Source organism: Astatotilapia calliptera, chromosome 18 (assembly GCF_964374335.1).
Source record: "Astatotilapia calliptera chromosome 18, fAstCal68.1, whole genome shotgun sequence".
NCBI lineage: Eukaryota > Metazoa > Chordata > Actinopteri > Cichliformes > Cichlidae > Astatotilapia > Astatotilapia calliptera.
The window spans coordinates 22,266,029-22,288,659 of NC_137439.1; the positions used below are offsets into that span (position 1 = coordinate 22,266,029).

Below are 22,631 nucleotides of genomic sequence, written 5' to 3' on the forward strand. Positions count from 1 at the left end.
AGATAGATAGATAGATAGATAGATAGATAGATAGATAGATAGATAGATAGATAGATAGATAGATAGATAGATAGATAGATAGATAGATAGATAGATAGATAGATAGATAGATAGATAGATAGATAGTCTTTCTGAGTTTTTATTTGAACATTATCTGCTTTTTCACTCATTTTCAGTTCAGTATACAAAGACCATGTTTATTAAGCCATTTAACATTTCCTATGAGCCATTGAAGCATAAAAAGGAACCTAACTCAGGGGAGGAAACAGTCTTGTTGTTTTAAATTGTATCTTAAGATGTTTTGCTACTAGCAGCCTGTCATGAAAACACATAATTTGTTCAAATTTATTTAGCTGAATCTATGAAAAATGTCAGCCATAACAAAGCGTGGCAGAAATAAAATAGAACCAACAAAGTGGTTCACAAAGAGCTGTTTAGCTAAAACGTGGCAAATCTCAGCATTCTGTACAGTGTGTCCGAAAAATTGGGGGGAAATGAACAAGTGCAGGACAAAAGAAGTAACAGACCTAAAACTCTATCTAAAGCAGATGAATAGCACCTCAAACTCATGTCCTAGGAAAAAGTCCAGCAAAGACCTGACACAGAACCTGAGAAATGCATCTGATCCATCTACTGTTCACTGAAGGCTCATCAGAAATGGTCTCAGTGGAAGGCTGGCTGTCAAGAAGCCATTCTTAATTAAGGGAAACAAAGAGAGAAGGCTGAGGAATGTCAAATGCCATGTGCCATGTTCTGAAAAATTAGCAACAGGTCAGCAGGTCTTATGGAGTGATTTGAATTTTTGGTCACCTACAGAGGAAGTTGGGGGAGAGGTTTTGTGGAGAGAATCCATATTTGAACATTTTGGTATAAATCTTTGCCAACAATGAAATTAACAGAAAGCTGTCTAAGAGAGTTCAGGCTGTGCTGAAGAATAAAGGTGTTCTTACCAATTATTGACTTTGATGCTCATTAGAATTGCGGAAACTCTGTTTTTGCCTCATATACTGTATTTCCATGTATGTCTGCACATGTTTCAATAAACCACTCCATCTATTTCCCATGTTCCCAGCAAAATAAAAAGAGATGATGGTTGGCTCAAGACTTTTGCACACTACTGTACATACATGAATGATGTCTTCTGGTTGATTTTGGTCATTATATGCATAAAAGGTTGCACGTACACAGGAAGTTTAGGCTGTATTGAAATTTATAAACCAAACTGACTAACACGATATGGCATTAGTTGTTTTCAATGCCACTTTCGGTGCACAAAATATTGAGTTCTGCAGATTGATATCAGCAACTAACTCAGTCTGGTTGCCATGACATACAGGTTTAATGTAACCATGACAACACCTGTACAGATATGACTATTTCCTACAATCTTCTGACATTTTTTGCCACACTGTGCACATTACTGTAACATCCCAGCCTTCTGTTATTGTATTATATCTATATATTTATAGAGGGTTGAACCTATGTAGATAAATTATAATGATAGCCAACACTTGCCTTGATGACTGAGCATTGTCCATCCACTATTAGTGAAGATTTTAGGATACATCTAAAGTCTCCAAAAGGACCCTCAGTTCATTCATTTATTTATTTTTGGTATATTTTTAATATAGTTTAAAAAAATAACATAAACTGCTGCTTACCTATTTATATTTCATTGTTTGTTCATAAGCCTTTTCTGTTCCCTCACCATTAAAATTTTCACAGTTAGTCAAGTACAATAGAAAATAATCAGGGGCATAAAAAGAGCACATGTATGAAAAAGAAAAAAAACTGCTTTATTTGGAATAGTGCACACAGAGGAACAGAATCCCAGAAAGATATTTCTATCTGCATTTAGATTGGACGGCTTTCACAGACTGAACCCCCTGAGAGAAACTCCGCGCAGAGGACGCCCCCGCTGCCTTCCCCCCAATCAGATGTAATCACAGAATCACAAATACGAGGGAAAAGAATGAGAGCTCAAACAAGAGGCAGAGCAGGAATGAGAGAGGGATGGAGGAAAATAGTTAATCCAACAAACTGAATGGAGGAAGTGTACCTCGTAGCCTGGAGGTGATGGGAGGGGAGAAAAGAAAACCCCAGGCAAAGAGCTGGAAGTGACATGAAAGGATGCTCTCTGTCATTAACAGACCCATCTGTAGTTCCAAAAATAAAATTTTCTTCTTGGTCAATATTGTTCCAACTATTATGGACTTTAAAGCTCTAAGTGTAAAGTGTAACTTAAAAATATTTATGTTGCTGTCATTTACCACTTAAGAGTCACATGTGGGTAGGATAGCAATCAGAGCACATTCCAGCTGCAGCAGATCACCAGGTACTGTAGGTCTATCTGTGCATTAAAACCACAGACAGGAGTTAATTGAACTCCTCATCTTGTTACACTGCAATGCTCCAGAGGCCTTAGGTCGTGACATCCATGTGGATGTTACATTGACGGGCACATTATTTTAGTTAAGCTGATTCTTCCATGTCAGTGGCACTCCCCAATGGCAGCAGCCTCTACTGTGGGCCAGTGAGCTGCACCACACCACAGAGAAGAGCCCGAGGTCCAAGGTCAAGCAAAATCCCCACTGGACTCACTCTGTAACCTGCAGGATCTAAAGGTTCGGCTGCCAACATTTGAGAATCAACATGGGTGTTGTCAGCTGTCTTGACAGCCCTCCAGAGGTCCCATGTACATTTCCCACCAGGTCAAAGCTGATCTGTCAGCACCAGGGATGCTTTCTAAAAATAAAAAAAACTCCCACAAATACGCTTAAATCTGAAGAGGGCAGTCCCAGAAATGTAACTGCTTATCCATCAATTAAAAAATGAGTGCTCAGCTTCCAAAGATTTAAATTTTAGTAATTTCAAGCAAACCCTTCATTATGTAGACAAAACAGCATAAAATCACACCTGAAATGTTGCATGCTACAAATGAAAGATTGTATTTTATGCTAATCATTTGTACAAAAACACAATCTGTCCAACAGCCTAAGCCTTTAAAGTCTGAGTCTATCACAGCAGAATCAAAGAGATTAAAGTAATGCATGCTCACTGTATTGTATTGTATTTTTTCCTCGCTCTGTTTTACTGGAATAGCTCAAATGGAAATGCCATGACCCAAAAAATAAACCTAATGTGCCCAATACACTGAGGTCAGTTGGGAAAAGTCTGAGTTTAGCGCCTTGATATTGTTCACAAATTATGTGAACTTTTCTTGGAGTATTTAATGGCCAAATATCATAAAAGTTTGTCATATTGTACTTGAATTTAGTTTCACCAGCCCCATCATCTTTCACATGTCTGCACAGTGTGAAGCTACAGGTTAACTTCAAAGATTGGAAACTGCAGGAAACAGCAAGCTGTGCTAAGTCCATGTGTAACAAAACAAAAGTTTTGTCTGTATCAACACAAAATCTTTAAAATGTGTTCAACATCAGCTGAGGGAAAGTTACATCCTGGCGTGCTTTGTTTTCAGCCTTCACACTAAGCCAAACCACGCTGTTATCTAATGCTCCAACAACATGCTTTCCCCAAAGTGTGCAACTATTCCTTTATAGAGAAATCCATCATTAGGCTGGTACAGTGGGGCAAAAAAGTATTTAGTCAGCCACCGATTGTGCAAGTTCCCCCACCTAAAATGATGACAGAGGTCAGTAATTTGCACCAGAGGTACACTTCAACTGTGAGAGACAGAATGTGAAAAACAAATCCATGAATCCACATGGTAGGATTTGTAAAGAATTTATTTGTAAATCAGGGTGGAAAATAAGTATTTGGTCAATAACAAAAATACAACTCAATACTTTGTAACATAACCTTTGTTGGCAATAACAGAGGTCAAACGTCTACTATAGGTCTTTACCAAGTTTGCACACACAGTAGCTGGTATTTTGGCCCATTCCTCCATGCAGATCTTCTCGAGAGCAGTGATGTTTTGGGGCTGTCGCCGAGCAACACGGACTTTCAACTCCCGCCACAGATTTTCTATGGGGTTGAGGTCTGGAGACTGGCTAGGCCACTCCAGGACTTTCAAATGCTTCTTACGGAGCCACTCCTTTGTTGCCCGGGCGGTGTGTTTTGGATCATTGTCATGTTGGAAGACCCAGCCTCGTTTCATCTTCAAAGTTCTCACTGATGGAAGGAGGTTTTGGCTCAAAATCTCACGATACATGGCCCCATTCATTCTGTCCTTAACACGGATCAGTCGTCCTGTCCCCTTGGCAGAAAAACAGCCCCATAGCATGATGTTTCCACCCCCATGCTTCACAGTAGGTATGGTGTTCTTGGGATGCAACTCAGTATTCTTCTTCCTCCAAACACGACGAGTTGAGTTTATACCAAAAAGTTCTACTTTGGTTTCATCTGACCACATGACATTCTCCCAATCCTCTGCTGTATCATCCATGTGCTCTCTGGCAAACTTCAGACGAGCCTGGACATGCACTGGCTTCAGCAGCGGAACACGTCTGGCACTGCGGGATTTGATTCCCTGCCGTTGTAGTGTGTTACTGATGGTGACCTTTGTTACTTTGGTCCCAGCTCTCTGCAGGTCATTCACCAGGTCCCCCCGTGTGGTTCTGGGATCTTTGCTCACCGTTCTCATGATCATTTTGACCCCACGGGATGAGATCTTGCGTGGAGCCCCAGATCGAGGGAGATTATCAGTGGTCTTGTATGTCTTCCATTTTCTAATGATTGCTCCCACAGTTGATTTTTTCACACCAAGCTGCTTGCCTATTGTAGATTCACTCTTCCCAGTCTGGTGCAGGTCTACAATACTTTTCCTGGTGTCCTTCGAAAGCTCTTTGGTCTTGGCCATGGCGGAGTTTGGAGTCTGACTGTTTGAGGCTGTGGACAGGTGTCTTTTATACAGATGATGAGTTCAAACAGGTGCCATTCATACAGGTAACGAGTGGGGGACAGAAAAGCTTCTTACAGAAGACGTTACAGGTCTGTGAGAGCCAGAGATTTTCCTTGTTTGAGGTGACCAAATACTTATTTTCCACCCTGATTTACGAATAAATTCTTTACAAATCCTACCATGTGAATTCATGGATTTTTTTTTCACATTCTGTCTCTCACAGTTGAAGTGTACCTCTGGTGCAAATTACTGACCTCTGTCATCATTTTAAGTGGGGGAACTTGCACAATCGGTGGCTGACTAAATACTTTTTTGCCCCACTGTATATAATAATCCCAGGCTGTTATGCAAGCAGTTAAACCTTGCAGAGGTGCGTTGAGGCGATCTGTATTTAACAAAGCACTTTGCACTAGCCAAAGGTAGTTTTTTGGCATTTGCTTGTGATTTTCATCAACTCATAATGTGACCATGTGTATCTGTTGCAGATCTGCTGAAATAAAACATTACTACTGTGGTGAAGTTTTTACTATAAACTCTGTACACTGTTTACAATTTTTCTTCAGTTTATACAGTTTATATAACCTTAATATAGCTCTCTCTGTTTCCCAGTTTTAAATCTTGTTTAGCCCACACTCTGTTATATGCACAAGGATGACTTTATGGTGATGAACTCAGAGATGATAAAATATTATCTGCTCCCTTCAATTCTGAAAAAAATCACAGGCTCAAATCCTGCTGTTTCATTTTAACAGTTGGAATATCTTTCAGGTTTATTTTTAACTCTTCGTTGTGCAACAAAAACAGACAAAATACTTTTGCATGTGGCGAGATAAAACTGTATGTTGTCTGAGCGCAGTGACTAGTAAAGTAATGCTCTGATTCTGGAAATGTGCAATGCAGGTTTTCGTTTTAATGAAAATCCAGGCTGACCACTGCCGTGCATGCCAATTGCAGTGAAAGTAATTAAAGAGAGAAACTTATCTTCAGTACGGGCAGTCAGCTGGCTGGGTGTGGGACCTGAAACCTGTGATACTATCCAATAGAGAGCTGCAGCTCGGGGATGATTTCTCTTTTGTTCTGTAATTGTGAATTTTATGCATAGTTGTAATGGAACAGATGGTCGGCTAAACTTGCATAAATGGGCTTGGAGCGGTTCCAGCTCAGTCCCTCTGAGCATGTCTGCAAACATCCCCAACATGTCAGGTCTCACTTAAAACAGTCAAATTATTACAGACCTGTCTAGGTCAAGGTCTATATACATGTGTGTGTGTGTGTGTGTGTGTGTGTGTGTGTGTGTGTGTGTTGTTGTTGGCTCTTTTCTGTTCTGCTACGATTACTCCACCTCCCTTTGTTCTTTCCTGTTGTCTCTGGTATCTCTATCCCCAACTGTATGTCGACTTTGTCTGTTGTTATTGTTATTATTATTTGTGTTGTTGTGGTGATTCGTTTCTGCAGAGCAGAATGTGCAGGAAGGAGACAGAGAACTCACCCAAGCTTAAAGAGAGCAACAGCATCAGAGGAAAGAGGATCTGCCGCCCAGCTGCACACAGAGCGAGCCCCATCCTAGACCTGCTGAGAGAGGGGGAGGAGGGAAAGTAGTGAGAGGGAGCGATGATATGGGAGTGAAAATCACTCTCAATCGGAGGTAAAAATGTTTTGAAAGTCAGTGTGTTTGTACAACTGAAACTTCAGGTTTTATGCTTGGCGCAAAAGTATTTTAGTTGCTCCGTTTCACTTTAGCTTCAGATTTTTGACACAACTATTAGAGTCTCCTCGTTATTTCACTCTAATATGATTTTGATCTTAAAAAAATGACAGATTTGTGCATACACAAAATTGGTCGAGTCAGACAATTACCTGATGCCGTACATGACATTTAATTTCTAGAAACACATATTTGCGTATTAATATGTTTGCAGAATGTCCGGATTATGGATACAGGAAGCTTTTTGGATTCCACTTGTAGTTTAAGTGCTATTAACCAATCACCTCTGAGCAGACTTTGACACCATGCTAGTAAGCCATTTGAGTAGCGCATTAAAGAGGGAAAGCATTTGCCAAATTAACCCATTAGCTTTTAAAAAACTATTTGCATACATAAGCAATGATTAGTGGACAGAAGAGGAAGTCTCAGCCTCAGGCAACACCTCTGACAACACCAGAAATACACTAGGAAATATTCCCCCATCTCCAGAAACAAAGTCATCAAGCAATAAACAGTGGGTTCCCAGACTGATGGCATTAAAATGTAATTCTAATCAAAACCACCAACTGAAATTTTCACGTGCCACCTTTTTTATAGTTGAAATTGGGCTGAATTAGATCTTATTAGAGCTCTCTATCATCTTGAAACTCTAAAGCTCTAATGCTTTCAGAGCCTGTGGTCAATAGAATGAAGAAAAATATTTATATACTAGAGAAAAGTAAAAGTAAGCTGGTTAAAATTTGATTTCTCAACCCCTTCAGGCTGTAGAAAAATAACAGCCCTGAAGGGGTCCAATTTACAGCTGCACTCAACCACAAATTGTGCCCAGCAGTAATGCCTTGTATGGCAGGTCGCTGCTACCAGCATGTAAGTGTGAGTGTGTGAAGCAGGAAATGAGGCAAATTTTAAAGCACTTTGAATAAAAGTCCTAAAATATTAGAATATGATTTTTATGAGGTTTGTTTGAGGAAGTGAAGGTTGGCGTTTCCTTTTGTGTGCCTGATAAAAACCAGGTGACGTTGTTTATAAAACCTTCTTCAAATCTAAGCAGACCAAGTGAAATTAGTAATAACTGTGGCAAAGGAGGGCTGCATATCTAGTATGTAAAATCTAAAGCTTTTGTGCCATTTCAACACAGCAAAAAGGAAATTACTCGCAGCATCCTGCTCATTCTCTCTCCAATACAAGTACAGTACTGTGCAAATGTCTTGAGTCACCCCTCATTTATTTAGCTAGAAAACAGGAAACGAGTGCAGTGGAAATAGAAACACATGCGTCAAAAACAGAGTAACAAGCTGTTGTTAAATATTTGGTCCAACTGCCTTTACTCTTCAACACAGGCTCAACTCTTCCAGGCAAGCTTTCTTCTAATGTCTCTAAGTTTTCTTCAGGAAGAGTTCTCCAGGCGTCTTGAAGGACATTCCACTGAGTCCATTTCTCATGAGGCTTCAGTGAATAGTAGATCCATCTCTCAGGTCCTGTGTCAGGTCCCTGCTGGATTTTTTTTCCCCTATTCCGTAAGGACATGACTTTCAGATATGTTCATGTGCTGTAGGTAGCTTTTTAAAGCATTTCACTTCATCTATTGTTCACCCATTGTCCCGTTTCTTCAAAACACCTAGTTGGCGTGAACATATTTTTATGTCTGTCAAACTATGTTATCTTTGATATTTTTCATAGATTCGACTACATAAATGAGAAAAAATCATGAATTAGGTGCTTTTATATGCTTGAAAGATCATAAAACAAACAAATAAAACCCCTTTCCTTTGGAAATGGTCACGTACAAGGACCGGACTAAGTCAGAAAGGCAATGTCCAAAAAAGATTTTTCTAGATCTTCAGAATGCCTGGAGTGCTTTTGCTTAAAAGCATGTTAAAAAACTAGAAGTCTGACTCTTTGGAAGCAAAATATAAAGAAAGATTTTCAGTTTTTTCTTTAAGATTTTTGCACAGTATTGTACATACATCCATAAGTTAAGGTAACCAAACCTGTGGAGCCCTGACAAGGAGCAGCATCAAATAGTACTGACAGAAAAACTAATGCTGACCTTCACAATGTTTCTGAATGCACAAATTTCTGATCCTTTATTCACTCCTTTCCATTTCCAGCTTACCAGTGGCAACGTAAAAAAAAACCTTCCCCCAAAACAGCCTTGAACACTGAATCGCTGAAAACGAAACCTTAGGTGATTGATTTTATTTATAACAAAAAAGTAATACTGCATTACAAACACACTTCACTAGAGCTTGCATCCACGTGTTGTCTAGACAATGACCTAAGAAACGCTATTGTGTGTGAGAGCCTGTAAACTGCTTTCAATCGATGAGACAAGGAGACCTTTGAACCCTTCCTCTCCTAGAAATGGTAGGAGGCACTATGGACAGATTTGATGCAACAGCTGAGGCTTTGAATATTGTGAGTCTGGTTTGATGTACCAGACGCAGTATGAGAGAAATCTAATGTAGAAAACTGGACTGAATTCTCTGACAACCCAATGGCATCGCTCCAAAAGCTGCTGTTAGACTGGGTGAACATTTACTACCGCAGTAAAAAGGCGATTGTGGTGCAGTCCTACTGCACAACATTCAGGAAATCCTACCACACATCGGAAAAGAGCTGCTGACTTTGCCAGAGGATTTGGCTTGGTGCCCGAGGCTTCTCAGCTCAATGGTGAGATGTCTGAGATGGAGCTATGTGGTATGAAATGGAGATGAAGAGAAGTGCGTGCAGTTTGAAGAAAACACAACTACTCTATGTTTTTAAAATATATACATGTACATATTTTAAGACGGGTTAAACAGCACGGGTAAATCTAAATGATTAATTCACTTGTGGACAAAGCTGTCTCTTTAAGCATTCTTGACTACACCAACACCTTTAACTGAGGTTTCCTATCAGACTCTTTGAAGAAAGTGAAATTGTTTTGAGAAATTTGTCCAACACATCTTGATTTCAGTTAAAGTAAATTATTTATCCAAGAAATCAAAAGGCCTTTTTTGCATTTACCACGGTAACAGCAACCCATGCCAACAGCATCCCTCATGCTTAGAAAGAAGATTGTGTAACACCAGTTCAGGCTTTAATAAATTACAGGAATAATGGTTGCGCTGTGTCCTGACCATGAGAAAAGCTGAGTGAAACCTTCAAATGTATAAAACCGGAGTGTGTAGGTCTTGGAAAGAAAACCTTCCTCTTGGACTCAGTGACACCTGCCAAACTAAGCTGTCATTAAACAACTATTGAGTGTGCAATTTTTAATAGTGGGCAATCATTTCCATTTTGGACGACTGAAAAGAAGCACAGACCCCGCAGTGCCACACACTTTGAGGCATCCCATCTCTAAAGGTGGGTTAGGCCCTCGTGACGGGCTGTGACAGATTGGGGTCGAGCCGTTGGGCTCTCTGCATGTTTAAGGCCTGAACCATTGGTTGAGCTGGCTGGGTGGGTGACAAGAGATTTCTAAAGGCTTGGAGAGGGTCGTGACACTGAGGAGATTGCCCAGACTTGAAAACGGAGAGCATTGGAGAGCGTTGTATCTGAGGGCCTGGGACTGGCAGGGGCCCAACAGTCACTACCCACACCAGCAGAATACAGAGCTCCGTCTGTATGGGTGCTACATGACACACAACACTGTATGCCTATAGACAGCAGCCATTCAAAGTGTTACCAGAGGGGATTTACAACATACAGTGAACCGGTCATCCAATCACAGCAGCGAATGCTAACCAGTACCACCTTTTGTTAAGGATGAGACATCAGATGTTGTGAGCGCCTCCCTCTAAATTGCCCCTTTTTTCTTTAACAGGCACAGTTGTGTCTTGAGGAGAAAAGAGCCAGAAGACTCTAAAATGCTTCAGTGGATTTCAATGTGGATGTCCAGCTGACACATTTTCCCGATGTTGTCTGAATAGGATGCATTCTCAGAGCATTGTAAGAGCCGGCGAGGGGAGTGACAGAGATGCAAAGGAAGCTAACAGGCGAGCCTGGCAGACCTACATCATGTGAGTCTGCTGACTGCACTCATGATCATCATGATGCAGGCAGGAAGGGCCCCTTCCCCCCCCGTCCCAAATCTCCTTCAGGTTTTCAGTTGGTAGGACACTTGGTTGTTAAAAAAGCAGGAAAATATTAGCTCCTGCTGCAGTTACATGTAAATGTTTGCATGCGCAATGTGGCAACTTTACGCCTGCAGCACCTCCGTCATGCTACATGTTTCATATGCTCCAAAGGTTTATTTAATCAGGCCAGGTTGGGACCAGTGTGACTGTCATGAACATGTGCGCCACATCACAAAGTGCAGTACCTTGCAAAAAAGTCTTCAGCAAGCCTTTATTTTTTTATATTATGATTCCAGGCAGCCAGAGTGTCTGTCATATTTGAGCAAAAGTTCTCCGTGCTTTCTAAAAAGGTCTTTCACTCATTTTCAGTCCAGTCCTTGTACCCGACCATTTTCAGAGGAATTTGTTTGTTTGTTTTCTTTCTTTGTTAAACTCCTTAATACTGACTTATTTGTGCATAAAGAAGATACTATCTCAAGGAATTTTTAGTTAAATCTACAAAAAAAGTCTTAAGATAGGTGACTCAGTTTGATAAAAAGAGTGATTCTCAAAGAGCCATTAATCAAAAACTTGGCAACTGTGGGACAAAAGAAAACAAAAGAATTTTTAACTGAGGGTTATAACATTAAAAAATGGGACAAAAGCCAGCAAAGACCTGAACAGGACCTGACAGAAGTATCTCGGCCTTCAGTTGATCTACCTTTCATGACAAATGCTCTCAGTGGAGCATTGGCTATCATGGGTTCCTTCATTAGGAAAGGAAACAGGGAGAAAATGCTGAGGTATGCCAAATTACATATGAACTGGTCTGCAAATCAGTAGCAACAGGACTGAAGAATTAAAAATTGAAGGTTTTGATATAATCTTTTGTCAATATGTGCGGGAGAGAAGAGGACAGAGGTCCACCAGTATGTGTCTACAGCCATCTGTACCACATGGTGAAGGCTCTGTCTTGGTTTCGGGCTGTATTTCAGCCAGTAGTTGTTGGGAATCTTGTCAAACTTGATGTATGTTCAGATTTTGATCCACCGTGCAGCACCATCTGCAAAGTGCCTGAATGGCAACATCTTAACTTGTCAGCTTGACAATGATCCCAAACACACTGCCAAAGCAGGAAAAGCAAAGCTGGATAGAAAAACACACAGTGAAAAACTATCAGTCATGGATTAGCCTCCCCAGAGCCCAGACATCAACATTATTACAGCAGTGTGGGATCATCTTGACAGAGAATGGAAAAACAAAGTCATTTTATCAGCTGATGTTACAGATAGTTGGACTATAATCACTGAACACTGACTTCGGTGAAATTATGTCTCCAGAAGACTTTCTCATGTTTCCAGCTGACTTTTTTTAAACTGTAAAACTCCAAAATAATAGCCATCATTTAGCATGAGAAAATAAGGGTACCGTACAAAAAGTCTGCCTTCTGTTTCACGAGCAAATAATAAATGTAACATGTTCCATGAAATAACTCAGTTTGATTTCTGATTATAGTAACGTAAAGATTAGTTTCACAGCTTTGTATATTTTTAATAATCTATCTTCACATTGATGAGACCGAGTTGATAGAATTTAAGACTGGAGAAGTATGAACATGTCTCACTAACTCCAGAACAAAACAGATTTATGTTCTTCCACTGCAGCAGGGTGGAAGCTAGCTGCAGGCAGCTTGTCAATAATACACCGTATAGCCAATTAATGCAATTGATTTCTGTGTTTGTGTTATGAAAAATTTGAAGTTCATATTTGTTTTCACAGTAAAAGAAAAAAAAGAATCACTTCATGCTCAACATTTGACTGAACCTTCAGGGTTTGAGGTCTTCTTTCACTTTCTGAGTGATGTAAAATCCAGGCGTTAATATTATTTCCTTTTTTTACAGCAATCTGCAAAATCTTGAGATGACAAGAGGAGGCAGCACAATCAATGTCTAGCAACGTAACATAGTTTAAGAATTGGCCCAAGGACAGAAACTGTGGCAGTTTTACAGAAACGAGTCAAACTGTCTGCCGCGTGTCTCCTACTGCGAACCGACAGCAAAAGGTGATTCCTGTTCTCCCCTTCTTCTTTAATCATATCTCACAAAACCATTACCTCCAGAGAGCAGCCGAGTGAGGAGCGGAATAACAGCTCCGGATGAGTGACAGACAAAGTGGTGAGAGGAAAAAGACGAAGGAGAGAAGAGCGAAAGAGGAAGGTCATTTTATCAGCATTATGACAATAACACACTGCCACGGTGGAAGGTCTAAAAACTGCCTCAGTAACTCTGTAAGTCTTTTTCATTTAATGTTTGTGCAAAAAACAACAAAAAAACACTGAGGCCAGTCTATCCTGGAGACTCTGCACACTCGAATCCAACTTTTCCTAAGTAACTGCAGAGAAAAGAGTAAAAAATCCAAATTGCATTGTTGATGTCGGACCATAAAAGAGGCAATAAAACCAGAGAGCATGAACATTAATTACTCAAGAATTTAAAACAACAACAAGGAAGAAAAAGAAAATCTGGATCAAGTATTCAAAAGCCTTCACACTCAGTGTGCCTGTGTGGTCACTGATTATACTCAGAGCAGCTAATGACTCACTGCTCTGGCCTGGGCTTCAGCTGCAGAGAGGACACTGGAAAGCTGCTGGTCCCTCCGATTCAAGATTACACACTCCATCCTCTCACACTGACACCATTGATCTCACTGGTGCTGGGACGGGGGTTATTTAAAACAGCTCGATAACACGCTCAGGAGAGGCCGAGGTAAAATTTGACTAGATGTGTGTCCAGTAAAGTGGGAAAAGGCAATTTAGATCAATCTGAAGGATCCTTGACGCACAAGTCCAGTGAGATAGACACAGAGAAGTGTAATGACTTAGGTCAGGACTCGGCTTTGCACAAGTGTAAGTAGGTTACAAGCTGTAACTTTACTCTTTCTGTGTGTGTGTGTGTGTGTGTGTGTGTGTGTGTGTGTGTGTGTGTGTGTGTGTGTGTGTGTGTGTGTGTGTGTGTGTGTGTGTGTGTGTGTGTGTGAATTATTCAGTGAGACAACATGCAGCAGGTACCAAAGAGGAAATTTACTGTCGTGATGTTTAATGTATGTGTCGCCAGTGATTTGTAGGTACCTGAGAGAGACTGACAGCTCTTATACCATCCATCTGTTTCCTACCTTCCTGTAGTGTTATTAAGCTGCTGTGGAGCTGCACTCAACAGACCTGCAGCAGATGATCTCAGATATGCTCATTTTCTCTCTCCACCTCTTCATTCTCAGCCTCTTTCTGTCACTGCCATATGTGTGTTGGTGTGTGTGTGTGAGAGAAAGAGAGAAATTTGGTCAGCCAGCTGCGAGTTGGACAAAAAAGTCCATTTAAATGCATTTGATTAACATACGAGGGAGACGCATTATTTATAAGTGTGTGAGAGTGGAGCATTGTAAGGTAGCTTTCAGAGGAAAATAAAGACCAGCAAACAGCAGATTCTGTGTAGAGTCAATCACTGCTCTGAAGCAAATGCATCAAAATATATCAACATCAGAGGAGAAATATTGTGACTGTAAAGTCTGTAAATAATGGAGAAGAATTTGCTTGTAGATTCCAGAAGACTTCAGGCCAAATGATGAAAAAATGAATAAAAATCTTGAGATAGAGACTCAAGATTTGTAGGTACAAATCTCACTATCTCACTATGACTGGCTACAGTACTGTGCAAAAGTCTGGAGTCGCCTCTTATTTCTTTATGTTTTGTTAGAAAAGGGGGAATATTTGTACTGATTTATTAAAACGTGCAAACCTACAGCATAGAAGGCAAAAACAGAGTTTGTATAATTGTAACAAGCCTGAAGTAAATACTTGGTCTGACCACTTTAATTCTTCGACACAGATTTGTCTGTAGTCTTCAGGAGTAGTTCTCCAGGTTTCTTGAAGGATGTTATATTGAGACCATTGCTGATGAGGCTTCAGTGAACAGCAAACGGATCAACTGAAGAGCCAGATGCATCTCTCAGGTTCGGTGTCAGGTCTTTGTTGGAAATACTCTTCATCTGCTATGGCGAAGTTTTCATAGTTTTTTAAGGGCACGTTGCACACAGTGCCAAGTTTTCAGCTAATAACTCTTTGGAAATCACTTTGTTGTTCCAAAAAGTACCATGTCAAGTCTCTGTTATCTTTTGTAGATTCAACTTAAGAAACGTTAACAAATTACATGTTTGGTGACAGGTTTCTAGTAAAAAAATAGTCCCTAAAGATACAATCTTAAATTGGTTTGTTGCTAAGTTGTCTGTCTATATCTATGTGTAAGAGCAACAGTGATTCATCCCTTGAGTCGGGTGCCTTTTTTATGCTTGACTCTTCTGAAAATGGTCACGTACAAAGACTGAAAAGGAGTGAAAAAGCAGCCAAGGAATAGCTGAATGAATGACCTTCAGAAAGCCTGGAGAACTATTGCTCAAGAGCACTTTATACAACTACGAGAAAGTCTAAATGCTTGGAAGCAAAATGCACAGAAATGAGGGGTGGTTCAAGGCTTTGTACAGTTAAGTAAGTAAGTTTAAATAATTACATTTTGCTGTACTTGGTACTAATTAGATACTTGCTGTACCAAATAAAACTTACTGAATCGTAGTTTCAGCTTGAAATCGTATCATTTTTTGCTATTTGTGACATTTGCTAGTGCGCTAACTTGATACTTTTTACTTTTTCCTCATGTTTCTGATATTCAGTCTCTGTCCATCTCTGTCCATTATCAGGCTAATCCTCCATTAATAACACCATCTCTCTGCTGCTTGTTGCTGAGATTAAAGCAAAAATAAAAACACAGGCACAAAACCAGCAATGAGCTAAAATAGGCTGCAAACAGCACCTTTCACGTTACAGTCCTTTATTCCGTTTTATCATAAAGAAAGAAGCACCTTTACACACGGAAATGTTTTGTAAGTCAAATGAGTAATGATTTAAAGGTCAAAGGTCAAATATAAGCATCGAAAGGCTGTTAGCATGCTGAAGCCTGCTGTGTCTGAAGGAGAGCACAGGTCAAAGGTGAAGCCTCTGAGGTTGGCTCTGAGGAACAATGCTAACAAAGGATCAGGTGCTACCTTCTGTAGTATATTGAACCTCCACACATTCACGCCCTCTGTGTACGCCTTGCATCATCGGATCTACCGTAAACAGACCGCCGTTTATGACCACAGTTCAGTTCTGCAGCCAGAGGTGGTCAGAAAAGTGAGTAGCTGTGAAATGAAATGGAATAATAGACCCACACGCTGGTGGGACATCATCCAAGAAGATTCCTCGTCTTTAATGATGTGCTGAGTCTGTGGAATATCAACTAGGCGAGGAAAGAAGAAGGGAAGAGTATTGTCCTCCAAGTGTTTGTCACCAGTGCCAAATGCCTGGAGAGTCTTGAGCCATCAGCTTATTCTCACATCAGCACTTAACAATAACAGCAAAGAATTGCTGAATGGACATATTTCAAACAGGGGGGACGTTACACATCACAACATAACTGCATTAACCAGCGAACGTGTGGAAGGTATTCTAATCTCTGTGTTGCGGGGCTGTTAAAACTTCCGTGCTGCCTTCAAGACCTTCTCCTCATCCATCTGTGAAACCAAACATTTGTCTTCCACCAGACCTTCGAGGAGAGCCCCTGGCCAAAGACAAAGAGAGGGCCCTTCTCTTTGTGTGGGTGAGCTGTTCAGCTGTGGTCCCATCTAGGCTTGTAATGATTGGTTTCGTGGGTTGCTTTAGTCCCTCCCAGTCTATAGACTGAATTTGATTGATGGATTGGCTTGCCCAATCCCCCTTGGGTTTTGGCTGCTGGGTGCACAGGCTGCGAGAGGGTTTCAATATTCCGCAGAGTGACGGAGTTCGACAATATCCCAATCCAAGGACCTCAAAACACTGAGTATTCATTTCTCTTGCACTATTTCCCAAGTGTTTGCAGTTAGGTCCCCGAGCTCTGAGATTTGGGAGCTGTCCAGTGCTGAAAACAGACAGTTTTTACAACATTCACTGTAAAGTCATTGTTAGTCCACAAACCTATTCCCCTTCTGGCTCCACACGGACCACAAAGCCCAAAGAGATCGTTAAAGCTCCCATTTTGGTTCACAGCTTAGTTCACAGATGAGTCCGTTGCTTATAAAATCCAGGTTAAAAAACATCAAAAAGAGGTTTAAAACACTGCCCATCACATTCTGAGCCAAACAAAATCAGAACCTTTTAATAGATGCACAATCATACAGCAACAAGCCCGTGGCTCTCTCCAAGTTAAGCTTATTTTGATCATACCTAAGCCGCTATAAGCGCAAAGCTGGTGCTCATTTGCATTTATATAGTCTCATTCTGTTAGCTATTAACACTGTATTAGTGGGGAATAGAACCCATAATCACCTAAGTGACATATTAGAGTTGGCACTTTCTAACCATAGAGAATAAAATCAAACCTTGACTGAGAATTACCTTTGGCTTTCACTGACAAATATGCCAGCAGCAAGGCTCTTGAAACAAATTCACATGAGCTGAGACCAGCATGGCTTTTACTAATGATTATTTTCATCAGAAAATAACACACACAAAAAAGAAACACAGCAGTTTCATTGATTGCCCACTGAAACCCAAAGATATTGACTCTGCAGTTCTATAACATCTGGAAAAACAGTGATGTTTGTCACTCAGCTACAAATAACTTAGTGATTGTTTCAATAATTCATTTTTGTCTCCACAGAAACTGCAGAAAAACACTGAAATGCTTCTGCAGATTGTTTATTTTCCCCAGCCAAACTACAGAAATTCAGCTCATGTTCATACACAAGACAAAAAAAAGCAGAAAAATGCTCACATAAAGCTGGAACTAGTTTTATGCAATGATTAATCACACTCTAGCATCTCTAAAAGCATTGCATATGAGCCTCTTTTTTTCCATCTTCCACTGATGCAAAGTGGCTCCTTAAATTGCAGACTGCTCACAGAGAAATGCACGATAAACAATACAGAGGCTGAATGAGTGCAAAGTGTGCAGCAAATAGACAGCGAGGCAGCTGAACTGAGCTCGTACTCTATTTTAGAATCAGACCCCTTTCTTCCTCACAACACCGCTCTCTGATCCCTCTGCTCGTATGAGTGCACTCATCTACATACACACTTCAACACGCAAACATACACGCAACTACTGCATGCGTGCCAGGGCTCATGGATGACTCACACACACATACACAATCTCTCAAGCACACACACACAGATCCGGACAGGATGAAAAATGCATGCTGTAAACTTTCAGCTGAGCCTCTTTGCCTCATTCCTCACTTTTCTCTTCTCGCCCTGTAAGCACCACTTCTCTGCCTCTCTGTAGCCTCTTGCAAACATTTTCCTGAGCTCCTCTATAACGTGTCGTTGCCTAGTTAACCTCGTCCTGCTTTATGGCACTGACACACAGCTGGTGGTGGGCGCACTAACAAGGCAAAAGAAGAAAAGACTTGGACTCCTCCAGGCTGAGGCGGTGAATGGAAACAGAATGGGCTTTATTGGGCTGCAGGGGCTCTCATATTCTCAGACAATACAGCTCATTCGTCAAGGTGACTTAAACTGTTCTCCTCCTTCACTGTGATTTGTACATGCCAGTGTTTGTTTACAGAGCGGGCACTCATCAATATAAAACCCTCTAAGATCTGTTCACCTACTTGGCACCAGGCAATCCATCTTTTTACCGACACTTTTTTTTTGTTGCTTCATTTTTCTTCTCACATATTTTCAGCAAAGCAAAGCAAAGTTGGCACGGGGTACTTCAGTGTAAAGATAACATACTGACAAGCAGACCCTGTGATCATTAGTAACTCAGATTCCACGGAGGATCTTTGATGTCAGGCGCAGGTGACAGCTCTGGAGATGGACCACGAGATCTGATTTTGGCAGTCACTCAGCACATGTTGTTTGCTCACCAAAAGCCTCTGATTTACATAATAGATTTCACAAACACCTGTTCAAGAGCTCGGATGCGCTTCTACAATTGCATCACCGGCAGAAGGCGTCTTCACCTTCTGGTTTCCTTTCTTTCTGACATCTGTAGATTAAGATTTAAGAAGGTTTTTTGCGCCCGTGTAAACCAGTTCTCGTGATATGAAGACAAGCTCTCCTGAGATGAAACCATGTAATGGGCACGCTAACGAGGTTACTCGCTGAGTTGATGATTTATGCATGAACATACATGGGTTGTAAATATAGACCAATATTAAAAGCTTTGACCTGTAAATAATTAAAGATATCCCAAACGGGTGCGATTTGCGCGCCTCTCAGAAGCTGACGGTGTGATCGAACAGGAAGGCATTGATTGGTCCACAAGAAAAAAATACTTTAATACTTTCTGGTATTGTATTTGCATATAATTAGAGCAATGTGAGAAAAATGTACCCATGTTTTTTTTTCGGGTTTTTTTCTTCTAGCTGCTCTAAAAGTACGTTTTTTAAGCCAAGAAACGCACACTTCAAAGCATCTTCCCGCAGCAGAGCGGTCTCAGCCGCCTCCGGCTACCCGGCGACTTGAGACATGACACACTGACCAAATGACTGATTTCATAAAGCATGCAAGCGAAAAACATTTTATTCTTGCCTTTCTCTCTCTCTCTCTCTCTCTTACCGTGTCTACCGAACCAAGGTTCGCCTCAGTGGTGCAGTCCTAGGGAAAGCAAAGCTTTGCGCCTCAGATCAGGTGCTCTCCAAAGCTCCCCGAGCAGAGACGGCGAACGACGGAACAAGGGTGAAACAGCACTTTGCAGAGGCAGAACAGAGACCAGGGCGAGTGTCTGCACAAGCGCTCCGGATCTTACTTTTCACTCCTTCAACATTATCCTCTCCTCACTGAGCAGCAGCCTATGCGCCGGTCATCCCGTCAGACGCCGATTTGTGCCAGATCGGAGCAGGAGCACTCACACAGAAAGAGAAAGAGAGAGAGAGAGAGCGAGAGAGAGACAGCAAGGTGCTCCCTCCGTCCCCCCTCCTCGCCAGCAGCAACGCCGAGGGAGAGAAGCGGAATCGGTCTAAACAAAGAGGCAAGCAGTGACGGGCAGACGGTTCCAGCGCCCCCCATTCAAAGAGTGGGGATAGGGTGGCGGTGTGGGTGGGTGGGAGGGATTGAGGAGAGAGTGGGGGGTGAAAAGAGGAGAAGGGATGTAGTTTATGTGACCATAATCCGATTCCTATATAAACCTCCGAGGTTGATCCGGGGTCTGCGAATTAAATTTACCCGTAAGCTCACAGTGACAGTCTGACCATCAGTTAACCCCCACCCACCCCAACACCCTCGTGTCACCTCGTGTTTCCACACATTTAATGGAAGAACTTGTGTGCTTACGCGTATAACCCCCAGGCCACCTATTATAGACAAGCTGGGGCTCTTGTCCGTTTAATTAACGTTTGCAGGGTTTGACCTTAATGCTGAGCAATGTTAACTGTTAACCGGCTGCATCAGACAAATCTCCCAACCTGGCAACATCTCACTGCTGCAACGTTGTGCGCACAAACCCAGCAGCAATCGGCGGTTTGTTGCTGATGGCAGCCCTTGGCCATTGGGGCTGTCTGACCACAGGTCCAGCTCCTACACTGATTCCTGTCAGTGATCAAGTGAGAAGAGCAGTTCACTCCTCTTTGCTATTCATCATACTGTAGGTCTGCAGTCTGTTGCTCCGTGCTCAAGATGGTTTTGAATTATGCATCTTCCCTTGTGTAATACAGGCAGGAGTTGGTTTTCGAATCTTAATCGAGCCACTAATCATGATAATCACGATGACTGCGAAAAAAGTCTGTATATACTCTGTTTGATTTCATTCATTTATTCTTATAATAAGATTTGGAGAACTGAGGGGATTTACGGAGCTGGCGTGCGCACAAAAACTTCATATTTCAGATTTATCTGCGTGGAATTGAGGCCTTAAATTAGAGCATTAAACAAGTAATAAAGAATATGAGTTAATTTTTACCTTCATATAATAAAGATTGTGTAAAACAGCGTGTTTCAGTTTGACCATGCAGAAATAACGACTGTTTTGATTTTTTTCAGTTTAAATATTTCACCTGTGAGTTTGTGCTACCTGCTTAAAACTACTTAAAGTAAATCAAATTTTGTTCTGGCATCTTGGGGATAGCAAACGCCAGTAAACACACCATGAATGTATTCTAATATTAGATCATTGCAATAATAAGTAAACATGCAAAGCCAGCAGACATGGAGCAGCATCAGCATTCATGTAGAGTACAGCAACCACATAATGAATGCAAGTTTAATATTTGTGATTTGGGCTCCACCCATTCCTGAAGAAAATATCTGACTATGAAGCTGATAAATACTTAACAACAGCCGTTTTTATCCTTGGGCTAAGTTTGATGTGATAGCAAACAAACACAAGTAAATGTGAAAATGAGCATTTTTTTCAAATGTTCCATTATTTGTTTGGGGGTAGTTTTAAGAAAAGAAAAGAAAAGAAAAGGGAAAATGACAAAAGAAGAAAAAGAAAAATGAAGCCAACTCAAAGAACAAGTCCCAAGAACTGAAGTTCATAAGAGTTACACTTGGGCCCGTCTCCAAACTAAGTCAAACCCACAGTTCCTCACCCCACAGTGTAAAACTGCCAGATTTCACAGCAGAAATAGACATTTTTAAAATCTTGTCCAAGTAGCAGTTTTATTTACTTGGTCTGAGTTATTTATATACAGTGTTGTTAAAATGTGCTTGCCCCCTTCCTGATTTCCTGTTTTTTGTATGCTTGTCACAGATTTAAATATTAGACAAAGATAACAACTTCTCATTTCTAAATGAAGGTTTTTATCATTAAGGGGAAAATAATAAAAGGCTCGAGATTAAGCATAAGTAAGGGGTTGGCAGGAGTGACAGGTGCCCAGTGTGCTATACTCACACTGGGTAAAACAGTGACTGGAGGCTATAGCATAACCAAAACTGTTGAAATCTTGCTGCCTCTAGAGTGGTTGCTTCACAGATGAAGACCAAGTCTGCAACTACTAACACTCAGCCGCCATCTTCAAAGTGACTTTAGTGCATCAAGACAGCGATAAATAAGACAGAATCAGTCTGCCATCAGTCTGCGACAAATGAGGTCATGTTGGCAATTACATGCAATCTGTTTGTGATGATTAATTGTGATCAGTTGCTAAAAATCACAAATGGCATAAACCTGATTGCATTCAAAGTCCAACCAGAACCTCATAGATGTGAAGCAGAAATTGAGAAACTCCCCAAATTGTGACGTAGTTGCTGCAGGGCTGAAATTTAACAAATGCCACAGAAGCTCAGCAGGTTTACTTTCATAAGAATATAAACAGAATAAAACCAGTTGGCAACCAGCGGAGTCGAGCCCCCTGCAACGAGACGTATGACAGATGAGTTGCGCTCATCTGATTCAGATTGATTGCAACCTGCTGAAAATCTGTCTGCGTTTATAAATTAGACCTCAAAGTATTTTTAGTTTCAAAGTTTCAAAGTTTATTGTCATATGCGCAGTAATTAATCATGTCTCTCTGTGCAGTCAAACTTTTTCTTTGCTGTCCACAATAGATGCCAAAAAGAAAACAATCCACATATAAAATAGAAAAATGAATGATAATTAAAAACAATTTAAACAGCAATTATAAAAAGGGCGTATGAGAAATACAACAGATATATAAAAGATTTAAAAAAGAAAACTATACAGATAAAATAAAAGAATGTGAGCCGTGATAAGCGATTCAAATATATTAACGCAGTTTCGCTTGTCAGTCTGTTTCAGAGTGGTTGCAGTCAGACCACAACAAAGTTGCCTCCCTCCTGTGCCGTCTTGGGATCGAAAGGGTTCACCAAAGAGTTGTGTTGTTGTTGGTCACTGCAAGTACAATCAGTCACTTGGAGGTTGCCCCCACCCACAGAAGAAGAAGGACAAGAAGAAGAAGTTCGAAGGACTCAGCTGTTTCATTTTTAATTTCTTTGGTTTAAGCCAAAAAAAGCATCGTGTTTAATAACACAATGAATTATGGAAGCTCTAGC

At 41.0% G+C, this 22,631-nt stretch overlaps 1 protein-coding gene across 2 annotated transcripts in view; it reads right to left on the reverse strand.

Annotated features, from left to right (window-relative positions):
* Positions 1–19,849, reverse strand: part of LOC113010447 (neurocan core protein-like) — a 49,264-nt gene extending 29,415 nt beyond the window's left edge. The window contains exons 1-2 of one of the 2 annotated variants that reach the window (XM_026149495.2): positions 19,239–19,849; positions 6,357–6,436 (exon numbers count right to left, since the gene is read on the reverse strand). In XM_026149495.2, the coding sequence (XP_026005280.2) occupies positions 6,357–6,429 (73 nt within the window). In that variant the 5' untranslated portion in view covers positions 6,430–6,436; positions 19,239–19,849. Of the gene's footprint in view, positions 1–6,356; positions 6,440–19,238 lie in introns of both variants that reach the window. The other variant, XM_026149496.2, reaches the window with a different exon arrangement.
* Between the last annotated feature and the right edge of the window lie 2,782 nt (positions 19,850–22,631).